Here is a 25,199-nt window from a genome sequence, read left to right as displayed (position 1 = left end):
CTGCTGTGATCAAAACCGCTTCCCCTCTGCCGTCTGCAGCCTTCCCTTCATTGAAACGACGGAAGGCAGCGAGTTACCGCGTGGCTGTGTGAAAAAAAGCTGTTTAAAATGGATGCCTATGAAAGCTTAAAAATCAAAATAGTGGTGAAATGGACCATTGTTGAACACTTACAATTCGGAATGCATGTGAACCACAGATAAATTGCAAATGTCTAACAATAATAATAGTGTGAAATAGATTTTTACTGTTGCTATTCTTCACTAAAAGTAGCCTAAAAAATCGATATGGAGGTTGACGTGAAAAGATACAGGCAACGCAATTTTTTGTTCACATGAATGGTGCCTGTTAAAATCAGTTATATGTTTATATGAACAGTGCATGCTAAAAGCAGTTGATAGAGATGGCTCTGGCTACTGGAGGAGTAGAATAATTTAAAAAAGCTGTGACGCTGACGCAACAAAGCTTCGTCGTATCAGCAGCAGTTGGTAGTTGAGTACCCGAAAACAGGGGGATTTGAGCCAGGTATAGGGCACCTTTAAAACACTCCCAAGGCACAAGCATTTCCGGGGTGAAAGTTCCTTTTTTTCCCGGGAAACTAAACTCCACTATTGGCTTGAACACGTTGTGTTTTGTGTTATTCAAGTAATATATACTGTCCCATATTCTTTGTGCTGATCCTAAAATGTATCGGATCGGTGACTCAAAACCGTGATCCGATCCAAACCGTTAGTCTTGTGATCTATTGCACCCATAGCCACTTCAAAAGGTGTATCGAAACGTCCATACAAAATTTCAAACTACGTCAGCAACATTCCTCTGTAAATGCCTAAAAGCTCAGTTTATTTTAAACACTGATATATTCTCCAATATTAGCTACAAACTATGGCATTTTTTGTGTCAATATATCAAAACGTTTCAAAAAAACTTGTAAAAGCCATTCCAACAGCACTTCTCTAAACTCGACAGATTCTACAAGTTACTATTTCCCAATTTTAGAAAATGTTGCTTTTGACTGTCGATTAACTGGCGTGAATGTACTCCAGTTCTTAATATCACTAGCTTAGCTACCTGTTTGCGTTGTTTTGTTGTACGCAGCTGGAAATTGGTCGCGAGCGCTAGACGTAAAGTAAACAACGCAAGAAACCATCAAAAGCTGTATTTATTTAGCTCGCTGCACATGTCGGTGTAAATATATGTATTTACAACATACCATGCTAACAGACAACATGTGGATTCAGTCGCAGGAGTGTACATGTCAGAATCCTCCTCGAGCTACCCTCAGCTCGAGCGACTCCGCAAGCCCTCTGCTGCATTCACGTGCCCCTCGGACGTCTCCATTTCCCGAATGTGGAAGTCGTTCTTCTGAGTTTGGTGTGTTCTGTTCATGAGCTAGTCGTGTTGTAGGGGAAAACACCATGGACGCCATGAAAAAGATGTGATGTATTTTATTGCTAAAAGCTGTTTCCAGTATTTATTTCCACTTTGAAGTTTTTATTAGTGATGTTGCTGCACCAGAAGGCTAGGTTCCCTAAAACCACTAAAATATTGCGTTACCTCCGGTTCAGGTTCAGGTTACTTCATTGGTACCCGTGGGTAAACTAGGTTTACAGTCTAAGAGGCAGGACATCCTTAAAACTTTGTATACCCCCACATAACATGCAAAACACCAAACATTAAAACAAACATGTAATAAAGACAGTCAAATATGGATAAAAAGAATAGAAAACAGTACATGACCAAAGTGCTTGTGCATTTTGTGCAAGTAATTCTAATTCTGCAGTTTGTTTAATAGAGTGATTGCCGCTGGGACAAAACTGTTTTTGAATCTTGTAGTTCTGCAACCGGGGACTTCAGGCATCTGTCAGGAAGGGACTTGTTATCAGGGTTAATGCTGATAAATAATGCTGATTAGTTTTCTAACTAATCTAGGTCACTCTACGTGAATAGCTACTAACGTTTAACATTACAACCTAATACCATATTACAAAATACATGTGAGCAAAAAAATGTACATGCAATATGTGTAGGCCTATAATAAAAAATGCTTACCATTAACCCAACATGTTGACCCCCACATTTTCTGTTGCAAAAAGTAGTGAATAGAACAGTTAAATACTTACGTATTCATTTGACTGTGAACCGTACAGCGGTAGTCTCAGTCTCAGTCAAATGCTTCTCAGCTGTGTACTTGACCAAACCAACTTTTAAATCCAGTTCTTTCTCAAATGGACATCGTTTCCAAAACAGTTCTACAAACATGGCGCCACTGTACTCATCTTGTCAATGTTCCAACTTTTAACAAACACAGATTTGTAGGGGAAAATTGTAAAAAAAAAAAAAAAAATAGAATGTATCTGTGATCATCGATTAATCTGCCAAGATTTTCCATCACATCCCATCACAATGTCCCGGAGCCCAAGGTTCAAATGACAATGATAACCTATAAATGAAAGAAAGCTATAAATCATCAAATCATGATCCAAAGTATGTTATATACTAGTGCTTGATATACACCTTAAACGATAAATAGTCAGTTAACAGTAAATTGATTATTTTGATTATTATTTAATCAATAGCCTGCTGCTTCTCAAATATTCTAATATGATAAGTCTTGTGTTGTGGACGGTGTTGAGTCACTGTGAGAGTTGATGAAGTTAGAAAAGGCAACAGAAAGTTAATGGATAGTCAGTGAGGACAGCGAGGAGATACATGAGGATACATTGTAGATAGGTTAGTTAATTTGTGTCTTGGTGCAGAAGCATGTCAATGTTTCTGAGCTGCAGTGTGGCAGATGATGTGTCAAAATGTCAATTTGGAACTTTTAAACAAAGCAGCAACACTATTTTCTAGCATGTCCATTTAGTCTTGGCTGCACCTCCAGTGTGTGGGTCTGTTTACTGAACTGCCCAGTGCAGCAGTGCTAAACCAAACAATCCAACACAAACACAGCCATGGAGGCACAGCTGACTACACAGAACTACAAGGACAGGATGCTTCCCTAGACTATATTAGTTAAACTTTCAACTAAAGCCATAGTATTTCAAAAGAAAACCTGCCGTACAGTAGCTCTGCAAATTTACTTTGTTGACGTAAACACTTTTTGCCTTTGCCATCTTCTCAGTGGGCGGTTTTCCTTTTTATTGAGACTCTATTATCAGTGCCAACATTAGATTTTTTTTCTCCTTTGTGCTTTTTACGTCAGTTTAGTAGACACTGAACTTTAATCGTAAGGAACTAATGCTATTTACCACAATGTTTTAAGGCTTAATATTGTTCCTCCCTGGCTGTTAATGAGTCACACCACTTTCAAGACAGTAATTGTTCTGGAAATATCGCAACTTAATTTTACAGTATCTTGCATGAACCCAGACATGTAAACCCTATACCCAGCATCTGTTGTTAAAGTGTATTGGGAAAGTTTTTTCTCTTTGAGACAAACGTGAATTTGCACTACACCATAGTTGAACGCTTGAATCCGTTATTATTTTAGGAGGTGCGGAGATTTCTGACTCTGTGGTTGAAATAAACATGAATGAGATTCTTACTGGAAGATTGAGCTACTCTCAGCCTGTGCCCGACTCTCATCTAGTACAATATAAGACGAAGGGCACATGCCCAGCATCAACAGTTTTATAATACTACGATTACTATATGATTACCATTATGAATGCTCTTTTACGGTGTAAGCAGCATTGTAGCTAGATAGGGTGAATACTTGACTTTTAACTACTTTAGAAAATGTAGTCTAATCTAATGCAATCTATAACCCTGTAGTGAAAATGTAGTGAAGTAGAAGTATAAAAAGGCATACAATGGTGGTACTTAAGTATGAGCACTGTAACTACAAATTGTACTTAAGTATGGCAGTTGAGTGAATGTACTGAGCTACTTTTAGTACAGCTCCGGGACTATTCTTGTTTAAGCAGTTTGGTGCAAACTTGTTTGCTTTCAAAGTGCTATATAAATTAAATAAACTTGAAACTTGAAAAAGGAGATAAACTAAATATAAGGATGCTAATACACAGATGACATAGGCACATGAAGACACTCACAAATCACACTACTGACAAAATCCAGTATTGATATTGGAATCCAGGTAGATATTCAAAGGAAGTAGGTACAGTCTATAGGAGGACATCTGGTGTCCAGTGAATGTTATTGCAAAACATTGTGATTTTTTTTTTTTTTTTTCAGATTGAGTAGGGCTTATCTCAGCCTAGAGGAGTCAGTAAATGAAATGTCTTCACTCAACAACATTAAGCTAAGCAAATAATTGTGTTATTATGCCCAGCACATAAATGTAAGCATATAAGGCAAAACATGTGTTTGCATATTTCAATCCGTTTAGGCAAGCATACATTATATTAATGAAATGCAGAAGAACTGTGTAGTACTTACTCTACTTTCGGTCGGTGATGCTAATTTAGAGCCCAGGGAGCACAGTCACATTCATTCTTTCTGCAAAGGACTTTGTGACTGTTCAACTGTTTGTTTATCTTAAGTCTTAGTGCAAATCCCCAATATGAAGGGACTTCATTGAAGTCTAATGTTGGGGACCCTATGAGCTTTCCTGTAGTGCCACCATTACTTTAGGTCAAACTTCCAGTTTTCAAATCTCCGGACTCATTGGTTGTTAACACACAGTATGTGCGGTGCACAGTCATGCTTTGTGTGGTTGTAGTGTAGAGTAGGTAACATCTACAGTGATTCATCTCAAGATACAAAAAACTCAATTCATCACTCTTATGTGGACTGTGGCTGCCAAGAGCAGCAACTCTACCATGCTTTATAAAAAATATTGGAATACATATACAGTCCTTTATATCATACATTTTGACTGAGGACCGGGACACATATCTTTAAGTAGAAGGCCAGGGTCCAAAAGAAAAACATGTTAAGTACATGTTTTACATGTCTTTGAAAAGATGACGAGGAAGTGAGAGTTTGACTTTATGTTCATATCTATATATTCATATATATCATTAATTTACTAGTTACTGTATCATCATATATCTCTGATATTTGTATTTGTTCAAATGAAAAGTAAGAATATTTTAGAAAAGCCATCGGCATGGAAGTGAACTGTTATTTCAACATCTCGATCGTTTACCTACACATGATAATCATGACAAAAATCAAACTAGTGAACTGACCTTAATGTTTTTCATTGGCAAATAATTGCAAGTTAACCACAAAAAAAAGATACTGGCAGTGGGGGAATGCAGAGGTTTATGCCACTCAATCTGTATCTGGTACAAAGCAATCTGTTAAAAAAAAAAAATGTTTAGTCGAATGGGTAGAATGTGTAAAAATAGAACGTGTGGTGTTGCTTACTGCCTGAGTCACCAAGCTCTTTTCATTTTGGTATCCACCCACTGTGTCTTGCAGAACTGCAGCCCCTTCAAGTTGGAAGGAAGTCAAGTCTGTGACTGGATTTATCTTAACAGAGTTCCCTGTGGTTTCTTATTTCATATTGCACTTAATTACCTGTAATCCAAAGTGGTTTGTGTGTGTGTGTGTCTGTGTGTGTGTTTCAATAGGCAAAGCACAACAATCTGGCTATATTAAGCAGTGTATGTACTGCGATGAATTTTTTACTATGGAAATGAATACAAGAATAATGAGGAAATGAATAAGACTCCCAAGTGAATGACCAAATGAATTGACCAGAAACAATGTAGGAGTTAATGACTGAATGCTCATTATAGGACTGTCTTGACACAGATTAAACGTGTAAAGAAAGTTTCAACTACGATTATTCTCATAGTTTCATTTTCTCTGTGATTCATGCAGATTTTAGGTTAACATTTGACAAAATCTCATGAATGGGGTTCATGGATATTTACCCTTATGTAGGGCAATAACCATAAGGCTCTAGATGTGAAGGAACATTGTTTGAAATTGTTGAAAGAAATTGTCAGCCTGACGTCAACAAACAGATGCTATTTTCTTTAAATCAATGGAGCAAACTTATTTTATATTTTGCAATCTCTTAAGAGAAGTCTTCATTTACCATGTAAAACAATGTATAAAAACTATTTTCATAAATTTGTATGATGAGCAATTGTTACAAAAAAAGTTAGTGTTTTATCATAGCTTTGAAGAAGAAAACAATCCAGCAAGTGAAGTTTATGCGTTTCTCTGATGTGAGGTCCATCTGGATGGATTATCATCAGATTCTTTTTGCACTTAAAAGTGCAAATCTTTCCCATAATCCTTCATTGAACCTCCCCAAACACACGCATATTGCAAAGCTGCTGTTGCTTTTCACTTTATTGACATTCCCCTTGCTTTAAGTGCTAAAGTGCCCTGATGCTTTATCTCCCATCATGCTATGACACTCTTCAATCACACACTGTGTGATACAGGTGAACTGCAGCACTTGTCAGCTTCTGGCCACATTTTTCATTCTCATGTTTTATTTTATCCTCTACCCTTGTCCTCGTCCTCTCATCCTGCTTTTGCTATCCAGCTGTATCATATCCTCCCAGTTACAAGAAGACTCCACCACCTGTGCCCCCGCGCACCACCACCACCAAGCCTCTTATCTCTGTGACAGCCCAGAGCAGTACAGAGTCCACCCAAGATGCCTACCAGGAGGGCAGGCATCCACGGGGTGGGCTGTGGACCACGGATAGCCTTGGTCGTCCCATCTACAGCTCCATGGATAGCCTGGACAGCACCAAGGCGGTCACCATGGCCATGGAGTCAGCAGCAGGCAAGAGGCATGCATCTTTGGGCAGCCACAGCTCAGTCCAGACATGCGACAAAGCAGTGCTGGTGTCCAAGGCCGAGGAGTACCTCAAAACCCCCCGTTCCTCTATCGGGATACAGGTAACAACGTAACTGACAATGCCATTCAATTTGTTGCTCTCTTTGCAGATCACTCTACTTACCCAACCTTCATGCTAATTACACCAATCCCATCTATCCTTTTCTATCTAGTCCTGGTTGAAAGGATAATTCATTTTTTTTATTTGGATATGCAGAGTGTTAAAGGTCCCATGGCATGAAAAAAATTACTTTATGATTTTTTTTTAGCATTAATATGTGTTCCCCCAGCCTGCTTATGGTCCCCCAGTGGCTAGAAATGGTGATAGGTGTAAACCCTGGGTATCCTGCTCTGCCTTTGAGAAAATGAAAGCTCAGATGGGCTGATCTGGAATCTTGCCCCCATGAGGTAATAAGGGGCAAGGTTACCTCCCCTTTCTCTGCTTTACCCACCCAGAATTTTGCCCGCCCAGGAGAGAGAGACTCATGGCCTTCAAACGTGCAAAGTGGCAGTTGGTCAAGGCAACACTCACCTTCATTCCCCTTCACCACTAAGGTCTATATAAAAGCATCCAAAGAGCACCATGTCATGGGACCTTCAATATGTTTGAGAGCTAAGTAAAACCATCTCTCAGTTTTCAATAAAAAAAAAACTTAAATCGACCAAACACACTTTTTTTGTCAGAACACAACAGGCACATTTTTATGTACAATTGGTAATTGTTTCAATTGCATTGCAGGCATTGAATTATTGACAAAAGGATTAGGTTCATTTATTGAAGACAGTCTGTGTCCACATCCCCAGGCAAACTTCCAAATGTTGAATTAGCAATACAACTACACATGTGCATTAGCTAATTTTGTATTTCTTCATAGTATTACAAATTCACAAATATACCAATCTGTGTGAAGTATTCCAGGAAGTTTTGGAGGCTTCTTGACCTTTACAAATGTCAGGCTGTTTACAGACGTGGAGGTGAACAGGGCTTGTTTAAAGGCAGCAGTAATGAAGAGAAAAATGAGCATCTCTCTTACTCTCTTTGTTCTAGCTTGTGATCTGGGTGCTGCAAAACCTGTTAAGTTCTTCTGGAGTTTGCTGATTTGCATTGGCCTGATCATTGTTAGAGCCCATAACTAAATGAGTAGCTCCATTGCAAGATAAGTATTCTGCCTGTCCAACTAATTTAGGTAGCTCCTGCATCTCTAGAAGGCAAATGTCCTCAGTTGTTACCTCCTACTGTGGAGATGGCTCTGTGTGGACCACGTTGTATTTGCATGTTGCCCAGAGACGTCTCTTGTAGGCAATGCTGACAGTGGTGTTCAAAGGAATTGACTGTCCTCTTGCAAATGTAGCTGTTGAGTAAACACTGCACGAGCCGTGACCCAGAGTTCCAGTTGATTAATTATTCTATTTTTTAGTTTAATGAATACCAAAATCTTGAACAAGGCTGAACTTATTCCGATCCTCAGGCCCGGCCCTAAACAATTTGGTGCCCTAGGCAAGATTTTACGTGGCGCCCCCTTGCATCACTGTACAGTTAACTGATGTTAAAACTAACAGATAGCGCTCGCTGTTTATTGATTAGCCAACTATGTCATGCTAACGGCTAATGCTATTATCGATCATTGTTCTGCAACAGCAAAATAATATCATTATCATCATCACCTTTACTGTAACATTACCTCTGTCTATGTCAAGTTTTTCCTCCTCTACTTTTCTTTTTTTCCTCCCCTGGGCACCAGACAGTTTAGGACGCTTTGACATTATGAGATTTAGATGCAGGTAAAAGAAGTCGGGCTTGTTTTTTTAATTAAGGTGACATTATAGTAAGGTGACCAGATTTCTCAGACAAAATCCGGGGACATTTTCAGCTCAGAAGCGTATTTACCTCCAAAACAAGTAATGTTTTTATTTTTGTAAAACTTAAAACGGGGACACTAGACCTAGAGCTGTTCTCATTAGGGGCTGAGCCCCCCCAAGGTATCATCCTAGACCCACCCCTGCTGCTACTTCCTACTCCACTCCACTACACCTCAAGATAGAAAGTCCTAATATTTCAAAATAAAAAGGCCCGAATATTTCAAGATAAAAAGTCCTAATATTTCAAGATAAAAAGTCCTAATATTTCAAGATAAAAAGTCCTTATATTTCAAGATAAAATTCCATCCTTATACTTCAAGATAAAAAGTCCTAATATTTCAAGCTAGAAAGTCCTTATATTTCAAGATAAAAAATCCATCCTTATACTTCAAGATAAAAAGTCCTAATATTTCAAGATAAAAAGTCCTAATATTTAAAGATAGAAAGTCTTAATATTTCAAAATGTAAAGTCCTAATAGTCCTAATATTTCAAGATAGAAAGTCCTAATATTTCAAGATAGAAAGTCCTTATAGTCCTAATATTTCAAGATAGAAAGTCCTAATATTTCAAGATAGAAAGTCTCAATATTTCATAATGTTGTAATGTTTACTGAACTACTGACAGCTTTTGCTTTATTGCTCAAGGCTTGTTTCTGCAACAGCTCATTGAGAATCAGATACAATAAAAACTACTGAGGACATATTTTCCTTTGACATTGATGCAGTATTAAATTAATTGTCCAGCTTGTATTTACGTTCATAAAAGTTCTTGTTTAGCTGCTAACAGACTCATATTAATATTCTAAGTGTCTGACAACATTATGGAAAGGATTTCTAAGGAGGTCGACCTTTCTGTTAAAGATTAAGATCCTTTTTAAAACATAAAAGTCCGCGAAATTGCGTTCGCTAAACGCACCAGACTCCATGTAAATAATCAGTGATTTTAGCATCGTAAAACACGGCTTCTAAAACCTCTGAGCACCGCTGGCTCTGGCTGTCTGGAGCCTGTGTTGGGTGTGCGATTATCGGCTACGTTTTTTCTTTCATTCCAATTTCGGGTCTTTCAGTCACAGTGAAAACCGGGGACATTTCCGGGGACAGATCCAGCCGGGGACAGGTAGCCAAAATAAGGGACTGTCCCCGGAAACCGGGGACGTCTGGTCACCCTACGTTACAGGTACAGCACAGGCCGGGCGCCCCCTGGTGGTTTGCGCCCTTAGCATTTGCCTATACTGCCTAAGCCACAGGCCGGCCCTGCCGATCCTCATTGGCATCTGTGCAACTACCCACACTGCAGTTATACATGTTGGTACTAATAACACCGGGTCTAGGCAATCAATTAAGCTGTAGCAGGATTTCCAAAACCTTGGAAAGCATTAAATGTACCCTCCAGATCATGTATTGTGTATCATTACAGGCTAATTTTAGTTCACACTCCCAAGTGCTGGTTTGTTACATTTGCACTGACTTTTGGTATACCTCTCTACCCCGAAGAACGAGTGGGGAGTGGCAATTCATACCTGACTGTCATCCTCTTTTATCGTTCTTGTTTAGCACTTAAAAAATCCTGTAGGTTTATGCGGCATCAATACGGGCCTACATGTGAAAATAAGCTCTTTTGTAACCTTTTTATACAGATGTTAAATATTGGATTGTAACTAAAGAGCAAAGTGTTTTTTAATTGTTAAAAGAATCCATCAGAACCAGCACATCCCAATTATTTTGCTAGCTGAAGACAAAAAATGGAAACTTAAATCTTCTGTAATACAAAGTAGGTAAGAAATCTTGTCAACATATGATACATTTCTAAATTTCAAGCTGTCTGTTTGAATAGTAGACATGTGCGTCTGTACTGTACTGTGTGTTCATTTCAGTTCTGCTGTCTGTATTTACCAGGTGGAAACTGTAACAGACTCTGAGACTGAAAGTAAAGGCCTTCCTCAGTTCCATTCTATAGGTATCCAGGTGGAGGATCACAAACGGTATGTGGCTCAGATAGAAGAAACACAGTGTCCATAGTTAAAGTTTACTACATTTTCAAGAAATGTCCCTGTAACTCATGCATTTTTAGGCATGGGAGGTTCAAGCGCTCCAACAGTGTGACCACTGCAGTACAAGCAGACATGGAGTTGGAGGGCTTTCCCTCCATGGAGGACAAGGGCCTGCAGTTTGGTGGTGGCTTCGGTCGCCACTCTGAGCCCAGCACGCCCACGCAGTATGGGGCCATCCGTACGGTGCGCACACAAGGCCTGTTCAGTTACAGGGAGGACAACCGGGCATCCAGTGGGCCCCCCAGCCCACAGCCTGAAACCTGGCTTGTTGAACCCAGTCTGGAGAGCGCCGAAACAGGCCGAGTGTCCCCCCTTCGCAGGGACGGCAGCTGGTTCATGCAGCTCCTTCACAATGAAACTAAGCGGCTGGAGGGATGGTGCAAAGAGATGGAGAGAGAAGCGGAGGAGCATGACCTGACAGAGGAGAGTGAGTGTCCTGAGGGAAATTACACTGTTGTAAAAGCAGGAGCTGCTTTTGTTGTCTGAGGTCAATGCTTACATGCTATGTTCTCTTTGATAATTTGTTCATTTGCAGTATTTATAACAGTATAGCCAAATACATTCACGGTATTAGCTGTCATGTTGACTGTGAAAACACAGAATCGTAATAAGTGTTTTGTGAGCAGATTGGATCCTTGTGAACAACATGTTAGCCTTTGCCAAGCTGTGCAGTGATAAAAACCAGAATCTCTCTCTCACTATCTCTCTCTTTATCTTGCACCCTCTATCTCTGTCTGTCTCTGTCTCTGTCCTTCTCACTCTCTATCTCTATCTCTGTCTCTGTCTGTGTGTGTGCGTATGTGTGTGTGCGTGCATGCGTGCATGCGTGGGTGTGTGTATGTCCCCACCAGTCCTAGGAAAAATCCGGAGTGCCGTGGGAAGTGCTCAGCTACTAATGTCTCAAAAGTTTCAGCAGTTTTACTGGCTATGTCAGCAGAATCTGGTGAGTAGTATGTGTTTGTAAACTAGAACACTGTGTTGACCTACATGCTGTTCATATGTTGCATAGAAAAACACAAAAGATCAGGGTAAACTTGTTGATAGGCCGGTCTTTCTCAGAGCTCTGAGAAGGCGCTCGGCCTGATGCTGCACTTGTGTGCCTTCCAGAAATAGACCACAGAGATCAATAGTGAAGCAGTCCCTCTGCTGCTATTGAACCCACAGTTAATGAAAGGGGAATTCCAATATGAGGCAGCACCTGTGTTGAAGCTATTCATTAGTACACGGAGGCAGCAGTTTGAATGGGATCTCAGAGTTTGAATAATGGACTGCCACACTGTCTCACTGTTTAGCCCTTATGTCACGTTGACTAGAAATTCATACCTTTTCTAATGCTAAGTATTCAGAGTCAGCATATATCATAGGATGATAGTCCATAAATAGGAATGTTTCTGCAGATACAGTAGAGAGTGACAGTGAAAAAACAGAAAGCCACTTAATCACATCATACCAAAGCAGAGCTACTTTTTTGAATGAAATGCTAAACAGGAGGTGTGGAGGTGGTCTGCCTGCTTTATCACTGCCTTGTGTTGGTGGGTGCCTTAACTCGGTGTGTTGCTCTCTTTTGGATAGGTTTTGGACCTCTTTCTTTCCCCATAGATAATGGGATGATGAATTAGGTCTAACATTGTTAGTGACAAGCCTTAGATTGCCCTGAGTTTTAAGACGTGTCTGAATAAGAGAATGACTCAGTTTCCCTTTTGGATGGAGGGGGAACTGCATGATATGTCTATAAAAAGCTCCAAACCTTTGAAGTTTAACTTGACAGACCTTTTCTTGGTCTGAGATCACACTCATTCTCTGTTGGGTGTCTAGGCTTATCAGCACATGTCTGTATGTGGCTAACTCATGAGATTGAATTTTGATTTGCAGTTGCCAACTGGGTTCAGTAGGTTTAATGAACAGCAATGCTTCACAGAAATTCAGCAACATTGAGCACTAAATCTTTCTATTTAATTTTACAGAACACAAAAAATACAATATAATGCAAAACATATACATATGTATATATACACACATATATTTTTTAATTCTACAAAAACACCTGTGCTGACAAATGAATAGTATTTCCCTCCCCAATGAAATCTGTCCTCACTGTATATGCCCATACAAAACACAATTGATAATTAGTAATCATTGGTGTTGCTTCAGCATACATTAGACCAACTCTGCTGTTATAAAAAAGATGCAATGGCAGGCAGTGTAGGGAGTCAGTTGAGGTTATGAATCAACGTTGATGCTGTGCTGCCACACAATGGTGGGAAGGGTGAGGTGGCTATGTATGTCCTGAAAGTAAGTTGTAGTTTGGTGACCTCACTACATTGACTAAATCTATGTTGGAAACTACTTACTTAATTTACTTTCAGGACATACATAGCTATATATCTATATATATATATAACTTTTTTGTTGCTTTTTAATCTAAGATTTAATTTATGATACAGGGGGTGTAATGCTTAGTTGATTAGTGATTAGTAGTCCTGTACCTAACAAAGAGGGGAAATAATCTCACTGGACTACAAATAACCCACTACATTTTGTACTCCACAGGACCCTAGTGCCATGCCCAGACCCACATCTCAGGACCTGGCTGGATTCTGGGACCTCTTGCAGCTTTCCATTGATGACGTCACTGCCAAGTTTGATGAGCTGCAGCAGATCAAGAGCAACCAGTGGCAGCTGGTGGAGAGCCCAGCAAAAAAGGTAGAGCTGGTAGCTGTTTTCCCTGGGATCCACACACTCATAATAATTAGTCGTAATGGGCTCTAGATGCACTTCTGCAGACTCAGCCTTTGAAGAAAAAAAAAAACTACAGTGACAACATATGCCGTACTTTTTAGGCTTGTGACCAGCAGGAAGTTAATCATTCTTATCATAACACTTGAGGGACAATGTGAGAAGGAAACATAAGTTCAGCTTAGACGACTGGTAGTATCATCTAACATGTTTTCCTATTAAAACATCAGTTAATTCAGGACTTTTTTTATTTGTCACATCCATTATTATTGTAACTCATCACCTACTTTTGGTTTGTGGTAATGTAAACTTTGCCTTTAATTGTTACAAAACAGGGACACCACACATAGCACTGGCTTTTTGTACTATTTGCTGGCTTTACTTTTACACAGAACACTGGTTAAGACAGGTAGGTGTTGTGGTGAATCAAAGCTCTACACATGTAACTTTTGACATACTTGCCATTCTTTAAAATAATGTATACTGTAAATTGTTAATAGCATTTTTAAAACTTGACTTCAAAGTATGTCACTGTAAAAAATAAAAATGAAAGGCATTTAGAATATCTAACTATCCAGTTACATCACCAATACCCAACAGCTAAAATAAAAGCACATTTGTAAGAGGGGTGATTGTAGACAAGGGAGCTGCATTTATAAGAAGCACATTTAGATAGTAATGTAGTTTTAGAGATAAAAGAGCTCCTTCAGGGCACTTGGATAATTATCTTCATGCTACAGTTGTAGTTGTAAGGGAGTTATTTACCTCCAGCAGTTAATAGGCACATTGCAAGCTCCATGAAGCTGGGCCCAAACAGTGACACAGATGCTCTGTATTGGTTTCTCTCCTTCAAGGCAATCACAGTTTTACACTTAACACCAGCTTGCCAAGCCATCAAAAAAGCTTGCCCTGCATTCAAAAGGTTTTGTATGTTAGTGTGTTCAAATTTGTAGGTTGTATGGGTGAAGTTGTACTGCCTTCACAGGTAAATGTTGCAAACACTCTTTGCAAATGGTAATGTTCTGGCAACATAATCAATTTATAGTTGCTGAAGTGTTTATAGATGCCTTTTATTTGAGCAAACATCTTCTAGTTCACATGAATACCTTACTGCTGAGTTAATATACAGCACCTCAGTAATAGTGAGAATTTTGATGATGATTCATGCTGTGGCACAACAAGCTGCGATACCTAAGATGAGGAAAAGTGGCCTAGGTCAATCAATTAAAGCTGTGCACTTCATAGTGAATACAACTCCTGTTAGCATTTCATTTATCTGTACTGATTCAAGATTTATCATTTTCTGCCTGATTTCCTAAGAAATTAAGCCACTCTGGCAGTGGTTAATGATTTTTTATCCTTATAATCCTCAATAAGGAGTTATTATACAGAGCTGAATAAATCAAGTCTTTCTTGTTTTCCAATGAGATAATATACAATGACCAAACTAAATAAAACAATATAAAAATATCCTCACTAGAATGAAAAAAATATTGCTGTATTCAATTTTCAATGTGTCTATGAAGTTTTTTCTGCAGACAATTCCCTTCCGTTTCACAGCAGAGCAGTTATCAAAGATGATTGATTAGATTGAGTAATGCTTTAAATTCAGTTGGTGTTTACTTTTTATTATCTGGCACGCATCCTCACTTCTAGACTTACGGAAGAGGATTAGGGCCACATGTGAAAAAATGCATTTGAGTTCTGAGTTTAAAGTCAGAATTCATACTTTTTTTTTAAGTCAAAAAAAGTTTTTAAGTTTTTTTTTTTTTTTAATTCATGCATTTGAATTCTGAGATTAAAGTCAGAACTCAAATACATTTTGTCACATGTGGCCCTAATCCTCTTCTGTACAGACTCCTACACTGTTGATTGAGATACACCGTTTTATTTTCATTGCACTGTGAATCAACAAGATACAGATTCAGATACATTGCTAGAATAAGAACCCTACAAGTGTTGCCTTGTTTAATCATGTCATTCTTGGATCCTAAGGAGCGGAAGTGGCCACCACCTATGCCAAAGCGGCCGTCCAAGGGGCGTGGCGGTATCATGCGAGAGCGCTCTCTGGACCTTCAGGACCGCCAGCGGCAGGAAGCCCGCAGACGCCTCATGGCCGCCAAACGAGCAGCGTCTTTCAGACAGAACTCAGCCACAGAGAGGGCAGACAGCATCGAGATCTACATCCCTGAAGCCCAGACACGGCTTTGAGGTTTACGGATTTATCCTTAGCTCCTCTTGTTCACCGCCACCCAATACCAGCTCGTCGCATCACATCCAGCCTCCTGTCATCTGTCACTGTTCGTCCACTTTTTCATCATTTTTCACCATTCTTTGGGTTGCCCCTACTGAAGCTACACTAGGCAAAAATGTGTTGTTGTAGAAGTTGTAAATGCATTCTTATTATCAGCTTAGTGGGAAGTTAGATGAGTCAGTTTAGTTAAGTGTGGATGGTTGTTTTCTCACAGAAAGTAATAAATAAAACGTTTAAAATGAAGCTCAACACAAAAAAAACTAGACACCAGCGACATTTTTCCTCTAGCCCTTTTGGTATTTCTTTGTTTAAAACGGATTACAGGCGAGCTGGACTGGTAAACATGAGCCAATAACATGTGAAGTTGCCTAGTGTCGCTTTAAACCCTCAAAGGACTGGTATTTACTTCAGCATTATTTCAAGTTGGTGATTTATTTGGTTATGGCCATTATTGTTAAAACTCCAGTTTTCTCCATTGTTGTCATTACCCCGCTGTGATAAGGCTACACACAAAGTGCACATTTTTGTTTCTCACCAGGAACAATGGTCTTTGGCTAAAGCATCCTGAAAGAATTGCGGCAGCAAAATTTGATTGTGTGTAAAAGATTTTATCTAACTGCTTAAAATAAACAAATACATTTTCTTTTTGATGAGGTTCTAATATAAATTCCCACCCAGCCTTTTCTATGGAGGTGGCTAAAACCTGGTACCTTGCTTGATCAATTTCCGACCACTTTATGGCAAAAAAAGTCCAAATAATATGGTTGTCTGAGGTTCTGCACAACTATATAATCTATCCATATTGAACCAGGCATTCTGCAGCTGCTGACCAGTGTTGCTGAATGAGATCTGAAAAATAAGGCTAAAAATCTAAGACCTCATTTCAGCATTTATTAATTTCCATTCATGTACTACCATACACTCTTAGGACTATACATTATTATTAAGCTATGTACCTTATTTGCTGCAGGATACATTCCATTGCAGAACAAATATGAATTATTAACAAAAGACAATTTTGCGCAGCCTGGAAGAAGTGACTGTATCAAACAATGCATTTTGCACCTTATAATATTCATGTTTGTATTTCCAAGGGAAATGTAGTTTTTGATGCTCATGTGATATTGTTGCAGTTGAATTGCAAGGACAGATATGGAAAATTTACTACTGAATTTCATGTTACTCTATAGGTTATATAAACTGCACCTTGTGTTTTCATTTATTGCTAATGCCATTCAGGCCTCTCATTATTACAATATTGTGATTCTAGCACTTTTAATTATACTTACAGTATCTATCATATGATCGCCTACACAATCTACAGTATACATTTAGTATTTATAGTTGAAACAGTTGTGGGTTGATTTGATAGTGCATTTGTCTTGCTGAATAAGGGTTGTTTCTCAGCTAACAGAAACCATATCTCATCAACACACTGCATCCAACCTTTTGTGGGGCATAATGAAAACACTTCTGTTGTTTTTGATCTGCTCATGTAGTCTAGGAAAGACAGGTGCAAATGACACTTTAACAATATTCAGTTACTATAGTAAATGGTGCTGCTTTTTACACTAAAACTGTTGTCCTTTACCTAGTCCTATGTGCACGCACACACACACACACTCAAGGACTTTTTAAACAGAGATTTATTAATATGGTGCCCGTTGTCTCTCCGAAGACTTGTAGTAGATTGTAACTTTAGAAAAGATCATCTTTGCAATGCTCTTGCCCTCAGTGATGTAAATGAGGAGAAGGTTTAATGGTTTAACTTTCTTTCTAACGTGCAAAAGGCCAGTATATTTCTTTATCAGATAAGAGATTACAGGCTTTGACATTCCACCAACCTTAAAGTCAAATCTACTATGCCCACCCTGAGCCAAGGGCATACTGCTATAGCTAGCGGAACATACTGAATTGTACCTGTTCATATTTTATACCACAGCAACAATGTTTTCCTAACATTTGCAATGCATACCCATTCATCCTTATTTTCCAATCTAACCCCAGCTAATTAAAACAAATGTTGATTTAGGGCCACTAGAATTATGCTGCAGTAGTGTTTATTGTTTCCCATTTTATTGTAATTAGACTAGCACTCAGTAGGTGAGGGCAGTCTGTGTACTCTAAATACTTGCGTGCGATGATGGAGTTTATTTTGCTTGCATTTGTGTGACCAATAAGTTTTACTTTGTGACATGTGTACATCAGTGCTAAATCTGAAACCCTTACCTTACCAGACGGCCTTAACCAAAGCACTCATGAATGTAGAGCCCCCAAAGATGCAAAAAATAATAAAAAAGATTAGCAGTTGCTGAAAATTTTACTAAATTGGACAGGAGAGAGGTCACTCCCAAACTTTTACTTTTTGTTTGATTTTTATTTAACTCGATTCAGTTTTTCTAATTCATTTGGTTGGTTTGAAGCTTAAATATTTAAGGGCACAAAATAGTGACAACATGCCAAGTCACCAAGGGCAATACATAGTTTCATACAGATTTCAGGTTCTCTTTTCAAATGAAGTACAGACTTGTGTGCTTTTACTGAAACACAAACATAAATCTCTCAGAAAAGATTTTTGAGTCCTAGTAGGATCAATTTATGCAGGTTCCAGGAAATAATAGTTTATTGATTTAAAGGTGCAATACGTAATACTGACAGCTAGTGTTTAAAATACTGCAGTACAAATTCAATGTACTGGAGTTGTCTCTCCCGCCCCCTCCTCCCCAGACCTGAAGTTTACGGAGGTTGCCAGTCTGAGACCGCAGCATCCATAGTCTCGCTTTGCCACACGATATTTTTTATATTGTTTTTTGCCACACCCTCCTCCAAAGCGCGCTGAAGCACCATCCACAACAATGTTGCTTCACACTTGTCTCACACAGCCAGACATTATTCCACAGCACAGCGGAGTAGCTAATGTTAGATGCTGGCTATATGACAAAAAAAAATGAAAGCCCGTGCTCACACGGAGCTCTGCATCCAACCGACAGGCACACTTTTTCAGTTTAGAATTACGGTAGGAACTGCTAAAAACACAACAACCCCGCTGTCCTCTCCACCTGACAGACAGACACACTTTATCGGCTTAGAATTACAGTGATTACGGCAGAAATTGCTAAACACACTGCAAACTCAAGGTCCTTTCTTCTTGATTTACAGCCCCCCCCCCTCTTGGCTTAAAATAACTACACGTTGTCAACAGCCGTGGTTACATTAGCAGTTAGCAGGGTTAGCATGGCGGCGTTAGCCAAGATCAGTCGGGATCACTTTACTGACTGTGTCTCAAATGTTTTTGCGAGTAACCAACTCTGGTACTCTAGCTATATGCTTCAATGTGAGTGCAGGAATGTTGAAATGAAATAACATGCCTGTCTCTTGTAGCCGTGATGAATTAGTCTGTAGTTAATGCTTTCGGTTATGGTTACGCTTATGCTAATGGAATTTAGCTAACTTGGCGTCCTTTTGGACTCTTAACTGTTAATATTTCCAATATTTACCCGCAGTTGGTTACATCTCTGGTCAAGCAACTACAAACACAACGTTTTTTTTTAGGTTGGGTTTAGCCCTTTCGTTTGTTTGCTGCTTTCATTGCTTTACTGACGTTACAGCTGTAGCGCACTGGGTTTATGTTTTTACAGGTATATAGTAACCCGGCCTGGCTGTCAAACTGGGTAGATAACAACACACATCATTTTTTGATTTATGATGGTAAATATATATTGGACCTTTAAAATAAAAAGGCTGCTGGCCCATTTATATTTTATAAGTCAATTCACAATTTAAAGACAGATAAAAGAACTGCCTATGCCAAAGTCTTCATGCAGTATACCATAAACCGTATTTGCTGATACGTTGAAAACATGCAGGTATAGCTTGCTTGTAGTTCACTAGCTCTGTGCAAAAATGCCTCCGATGACGCAAAACAACAATTTTTGCGTCAGAGTTTTTTTCCAGACACACAATACAGAGATCTCTCATCTTAGGGGGACAAGAGGGAGGGAAGCACAGTCATTGGAAAATACTACCGGGTTTATAGTGATACAAAGCTTAATGCTATTTGTTGAAGCATCCCTTTAAAACCCCATCATCTTCTAGGGGCTTTACTTCCAACATAAACACACCCTTTACATTGTATTTCAGAGAAGAAGGATCCAACTCTGATGATTACCTTCTTTAGACAGGAAGCTAAATAATTTGAAGTTATCTCATTTTATTAAACCTTTCCATTTTGAATTCAATCTGAAGAACAGGGTGGCAATTCATCTTCTACAAATTGCAGTGCTTAAATGTTCTGTTTCAGTAGGAATGCACCAAGGATGCCCACTTTCCCATTACAATTTGGTGCATAGTGACACCTGTTATGGTGTTTCTTGTGTGAACATTTGACACTTTAAAAAGTCAGTTAAGCTCTTCTTCTAATCTATATATTGGCATCTATTCTCCAGCCCCTCATTCACAGGAAGTAACACATTCTGTACTTTTTCTACAACGCATAATCTACCTACTAACCTACTGTGGGCCTGCTTGACTACAGTCACACTTTTGAGGGATACATACTGTACATACCATAACTAACTAGGAGGGACTTTGCTACTTTATTATTTATTAATAAATGTCTATTGTGCCCATGCAATTTTCAAAAAAGGATGACTATGTGGAAAGCGTGTGTTTGTGTGTATACACACACTACTATATATGGCTTTATAGTAGTGATTGATATCCAAAAGTGTAGGCACTTTGGTAGTAATTAAGCAAATCTATTGAATTTAACAGATTGTGGTTCTCACTGTTCAATCCTTAGTGCCACTGTTTTGGTGAACAAGAACCTTCCATCTTCTTTGTGAGTCTATAAATAGCATCTTCTCTCATCATTTGAAAAGATGGAGGATACTATTTGAAATATTAAAGTCCTCATTTATTTCACTGGTTCCTCCTTAAGTCTTGCCCCCAAGAGGAACTAACACCATTTTCTCAGAATTCTGACAACAGTTGATGGGCTACTCTAACAATCCAACTGCTCTTCCACCTGACTGAAAGTCATGCAAATCAAGTCTACTTCCCACAGACTGCATACTGTGATTCCACCATGTGTAGTAGTACTTGATTATCTGGTATTCCTTATTATCAATCCAGGCTTTCCTTTAAAAAAAACTTTTAAAACAGAGTTTTTCATAGTTTCAAGTTTGTACTTTTTGTTGCTAGTAATTTCCTTGCAGGTTGTTTAAATCAGTTCCAATTTCCAACCAGTAGGTGTTGGTAGTACAGGTAATTAGTTGGTTTTCCTGCTTGGTCAAGATGTCTTGCACCACCTTTAAAGCATGACGATAACAAAGCGGGAGAACGTAAAAGGGCACAGCAGAGTGACAAGGCTTAACAGGAACCAGACTCATAACCTCACCGTCACTGTCTGGAATGAAAAATGATGTCACTGTTTTTGCACCAATCACCTGTCAGAAAGACTGATATCAGACAGAGATGTCTTCAAAAGGGACAGGGACATACAGGGACACCAGCTGCTGCGAGTGATGTACACTATTACAGTATGTGTGACGTGAAATACACATGATCACGTGTGTTTGCGGTATCAAGTAGGGCTATTCTACAATCATAGTACCATTTTCCTGTTGTGTACTTTGAGGTTACTCTACATTAGCATGGCATATCTGACAATACGCTAAATGCTGTTCGCATCTGTGTTGCATATTTTCACCCACCATGATATAAGGGGCTTAGTAGTTTGCCAATTATGTACATGACAAATCCTCAGGTGCCTTACAGTTTGATATAGGACTCTGTGAGTGAATGTTTTATGTGAAAGGATTTCAACACCTCTTAGAGTGCAGGTTTGTCCGTAATATTGTTCCAAAGGGCTGGAAACTAGACTGGGTCGGACTGCTGAAAATATTATATTTATATTTGACCAATTTAAACGTCCTACTATAATAAACTACAGCACAATACAGTCGAGAGGATATTAAAGGAGAATTTGCTAACTTTTGAGTATTTGGTTCATGATCACATAAATGTTCTGCTACGATTCACCACGATGCAGTTATATTTTTAGAATTGAATTAATGTGTTATGAAAGCAGAGACACATCCATTAAAAACAGTAAACTGTTTAAAATCTGTGAATTTCTTGGAGCGGAAATGACAGTGTAAACACAACAGCTCAGAGTGCACGTCACATCCATTTCAAGCAAATAATTTCTTTAAAAAGGTCTTTATCTATTTTTCCTCCTTGCTGTAATATTGTAATCTCTCAATGTTTTTTTTGCCTTTTTGGCATCTACAGAATCTGGAAACTGACAAAACTTGACCAGCCAAAAAGTGCAATAGTGTTTTCACAAAATGACAGGCAGGCTAACCTACACCTATTTACCTCACGGTTAAGTGTTTTTAGCAAACATGGTATGGTAGGATTAGTTTAATCTCCACAGGAACACTTTGTCATGCCTGTGTACTATGCAGCGGTACTTCTGTGGGGCGGCAGAGCTTGCAGATCACTTTTCATTTACAGTGCACTGAAAGCATGCCGTCTATCGTGCTTTACACTACAGGAGCTAAAAAAGTGTGCTGTCATTGTCATCCAGAACTCAATACATCCATGACAGTTACTTTATGCTGATTTAAAAAATAAAGTATCAAGTGTAAAGAAAAAGTCAGCTAACTTCCAGACTCACTCTTAAATTGTTCACATGGATGTGATAAGTTAAGAGTTCCTTTGCCAGGGTAACCTTTCTTTGTTAACAAGACAGTTCACAGCACCATATGTTAGACTAACATAGACTAACAACAGTTGTCCTGAAGATAAACCTCAGAAGAGTCTGTATAGGTGCTGAATCAACCAACTTCTCTCCTTGTACGTTTCCTAAATTTTCTTTTTCTTTTGTTTATTCTGACAATCAGCACACACAAGAGCATCAAATGCACACACACACACACACGCGCACACACACACACACACACACACACACACACACACACACACACACACACACACACACACACACACACACACACACACACAGCAGTGTCATATTATATACTAAAGAAAAACCCCTGAGTTTTCTTTATATGTAACTTGGGGATGTCTTTACAGACTCCATTAAAAGCTTTTCTCCTTGTTTCAGATACAGTTGCACTGCAAAGATGTCTTTCTATTGTTTGCTCTCTCCTCTCATAAACCGTGACTTTTGATGACATCGATCAGAGTTTTGCCTGTTGTTAAAAGCCAAACACCAGTCAGTTATGATGTATTTATGGACGATATTTGATGTCATGCTTACATTAATACTGGGCTGTATGAGAGTGGATCTGCTCTTCAAGCAATAAGCCTTATTTAGATATTTTGTTTGGCTTTTCACCCTGATCTTCCAAATTTCCACCGGTTGCAGAACACGAATCTGCTCCGGAACGGCGGTGGAGTCAATAGGTTTCCATTAAAGTCAATGTGTGTATTTCCGCTGACTGTGGACATCCGGACCTGGTGGGTATTGACAGATGGCGGCGCACGGAGCCGACACGCAGTGGAGCGGATCTGCAGACGTTCTGCAACCTGTGGAAATCGGGGCCGATACAATTTGAGGGCTGTTAAAGGACTGTGTAGGGGGTTGTCACTGCTTAAAGGAACAGTTTGACATTTTGGAATTTCACATATAAGCAGTCTTGGCAAGAGTTAAATATGTCAATCGATACAACTCTCATATCTTTTCACGCTAAACACGAAGCATAGCCGACAGCCGGCTAGCTAAGCTTAGCATAAAGACTGAAAGGGATACAGCTAGCTTTGCTCTGTCCAAACGTAACAAATAACCACCTCTAAAGCTCACCAATTAACTCCTTATTTATCTTGTTTGTTTAATCTATCCAAAAACTGAAATGTAAAAATGAAAAGCTGACGTTTTTACAGGGGGGTCATAGGTCTATTTCTATTTTTTCATGGTGCCTGACCAAGAAACTAGCTTTTTTTGCCAGTCTTAATGGCTAAGATGGCTTCTGACTTTAGCATGTAACCAATAGGGCAACAGCTAGCCTGGCTCCAGAACTAACAAAAAAAACAAAAAACAAATTCCTAATTAGCCGTTGAATACTGTTTATCTGTAAACGGCAATGTGTAAAAACAGAAAGTTGTGTTTTTAGGGGGGTTATATACTGGTCTATTTCTAGCTGTTTCCCGCAAGAGACAGTTAGCTTAAATAGCCATAAAGACTGAAAACAAGGGAAACAGCTAGTCTGGTAAATAATGAAATAGACCAGCAAAAAGACACCAAAAAACCCACATTTTTTCATGTTTTTTGTATGGAATTGACAAACAAAATATGTTAATTAGAGAGCTTTAAGGATGCTGGTAGGCAGATTTAGTTACAGTCTAGCTAAGCTGTTTCCCCCTGTTTACAGTCTTTATGCTAGGCTAAGCTAACCGTCTCCTGGATGTATCTTGATATTTATCGTACAGACATGACACTGCTGTCAATCTTTATCTCTCCAAAAAAGCTAATTTATTTCCCAAAATGTCAAATTATTCCTTTGAAGGAGGCCAATGTTTTGCTTGCTTAGGTCACGTTAGATGAGATTGTTTAAGGCAATGTAGATGCTAACATGGAACATTTTCTCACCCTTGATTGGTCGATTTCCCTTTTTCTTGTTATCTCAGTGCCCATCTACAGAATGATGGGTCTAATCTAAAGGACAGCTATACTATTTAACACTACTGCTCATCACTGCACCAGTTCTTGGAAACATGATCACAACTAGATTCTACAGGCATATGTTGACCACATTTGCATATTTTTGGGGAATTGTGTGCTACTGTGTAACTGGGAGAAGAAATGTTTCTATATCTGTGCTGTTCTTTATGTTTCAGTGTTTTATGAGGGGAGAGAGCAGTCCCAGTTTGTTTGCCTTTGGTGGAGAAATGCCTTGTTTCGTGTGTAGAAATAACAGAAGGCCTCGTGTAGGTTTCGCAATTTGACATGAAAAAAATTTGATAACATAAAAGGTTATATGATGTGGTTGGCTTAAAATAATTTTGAATTGTTAGATATATCAATAATGAGGATAAATATGATGCCAAATATTCAGTATTTGTACAGAAATATACATATATAAATATATAATATTGACTAATTTAAATGGAACTATTTTCCGCTCTTGACCATGTTTTTGTTGTTTAACGTTTCTTTGTCAACATTATTTTATAAGATCTTCAGATAGCATGCAGGATAGTGGAAATGAATGTATTATTTAGTGTTTCATTGCTGTTCAGTATAACGGCATTCTACAGATCAGTTTGTGTTTGTAAGATTAATTTAAGCTGAATATTTAATTTCTCGATTTGTTTACCTATAAATGAATTGTAAACTTTCTTTTCTAATTGCAAGGTTTTAAAATGGTTTCAACAGTTTATATAATTTCATTATTTTTCCTGCTTTATCAACGTGGCTCAGTATATTTTGCCTCTTCTAAGTACTGCTATCAACCATCTGTTGTAAATAATTATGCAAATTAAACTTTTTGAAGAAAA

The 25,199-nt window shown here is 38.7% G+C and overlaps 1 protein-coding gene and 1 long non-coding RNA gene across 4 annotated transcripts in view; one reads left to right on the top strand and one right to left on the bottom strand.

The window, feature by feature from the left end:
• Positions 1 to 1,337, bottom strand: part of LOC116706441 (uncharacterized) — a 76,561-nt gene extending 75,224 nt beyond the window's left edge. For 2 of the 3 annotated variants that reach the window (XR_004336236.1, XR_004336235.1), the window contains exon 1: positions 1,212 to 1,337. This is a non-coding gene — a long non-coding RNA (uncharacterized LOC116706441). Of the gene's footprint in view, positions 1 to 1,069 lie in introns of all 3 variants that reach the window. The other variant, XR_004336237.1, reaches the window with a different exon arrangement.
• LOC116706439 (disks large-associated protein 2-like) overlaps positions 1 to 25,199 on the top strand; it is a 105,605-nt gene extending 80,406 nt beyond the window's left edge. The window contains 6 exon segments of the mRNA XM_032543284.1: positions 6,474 to 6,835; positions 10,530 to 10,615; positions 10,705 to 11,111; positions 11,536 to 11,627; positions 13,235 to 13,387; positions 15,416 to 25,199. Coding sequence (XP_032399175.1) covers positions 6,474 to 6,835; positions 10,530 to 10,615; positions 10,705 to 11,111; positions 11,536 to 11,627; positions 13,235 to 13,387; positions 15,416 to 15,631 — 1,316 coding nt within the window. The 3' untranslated portion in view covers positions 15,632 to 25,199.

Source organism: Etheostoma spectabile, chromosome 18 (assembly GCF_008692095.1).
Source record: "Etheostoma spectabile isolate EspeVRDwgs_2016 chromosome 18, UIUC_Espe_1.0, whole genome shotgun sequence".
Taxonomy (NCBI): domain Eukaryota; kingdom Metazoa; phylum Chordata; class Actinopteri; order Perciformes; family Percidae; genus Etheostoma; species Etheostoma spectabile.
Note: the sequence above shows the minus strand (reverse complement) of the source record. Positions and strands in the feature narration are given on the sequence as shown.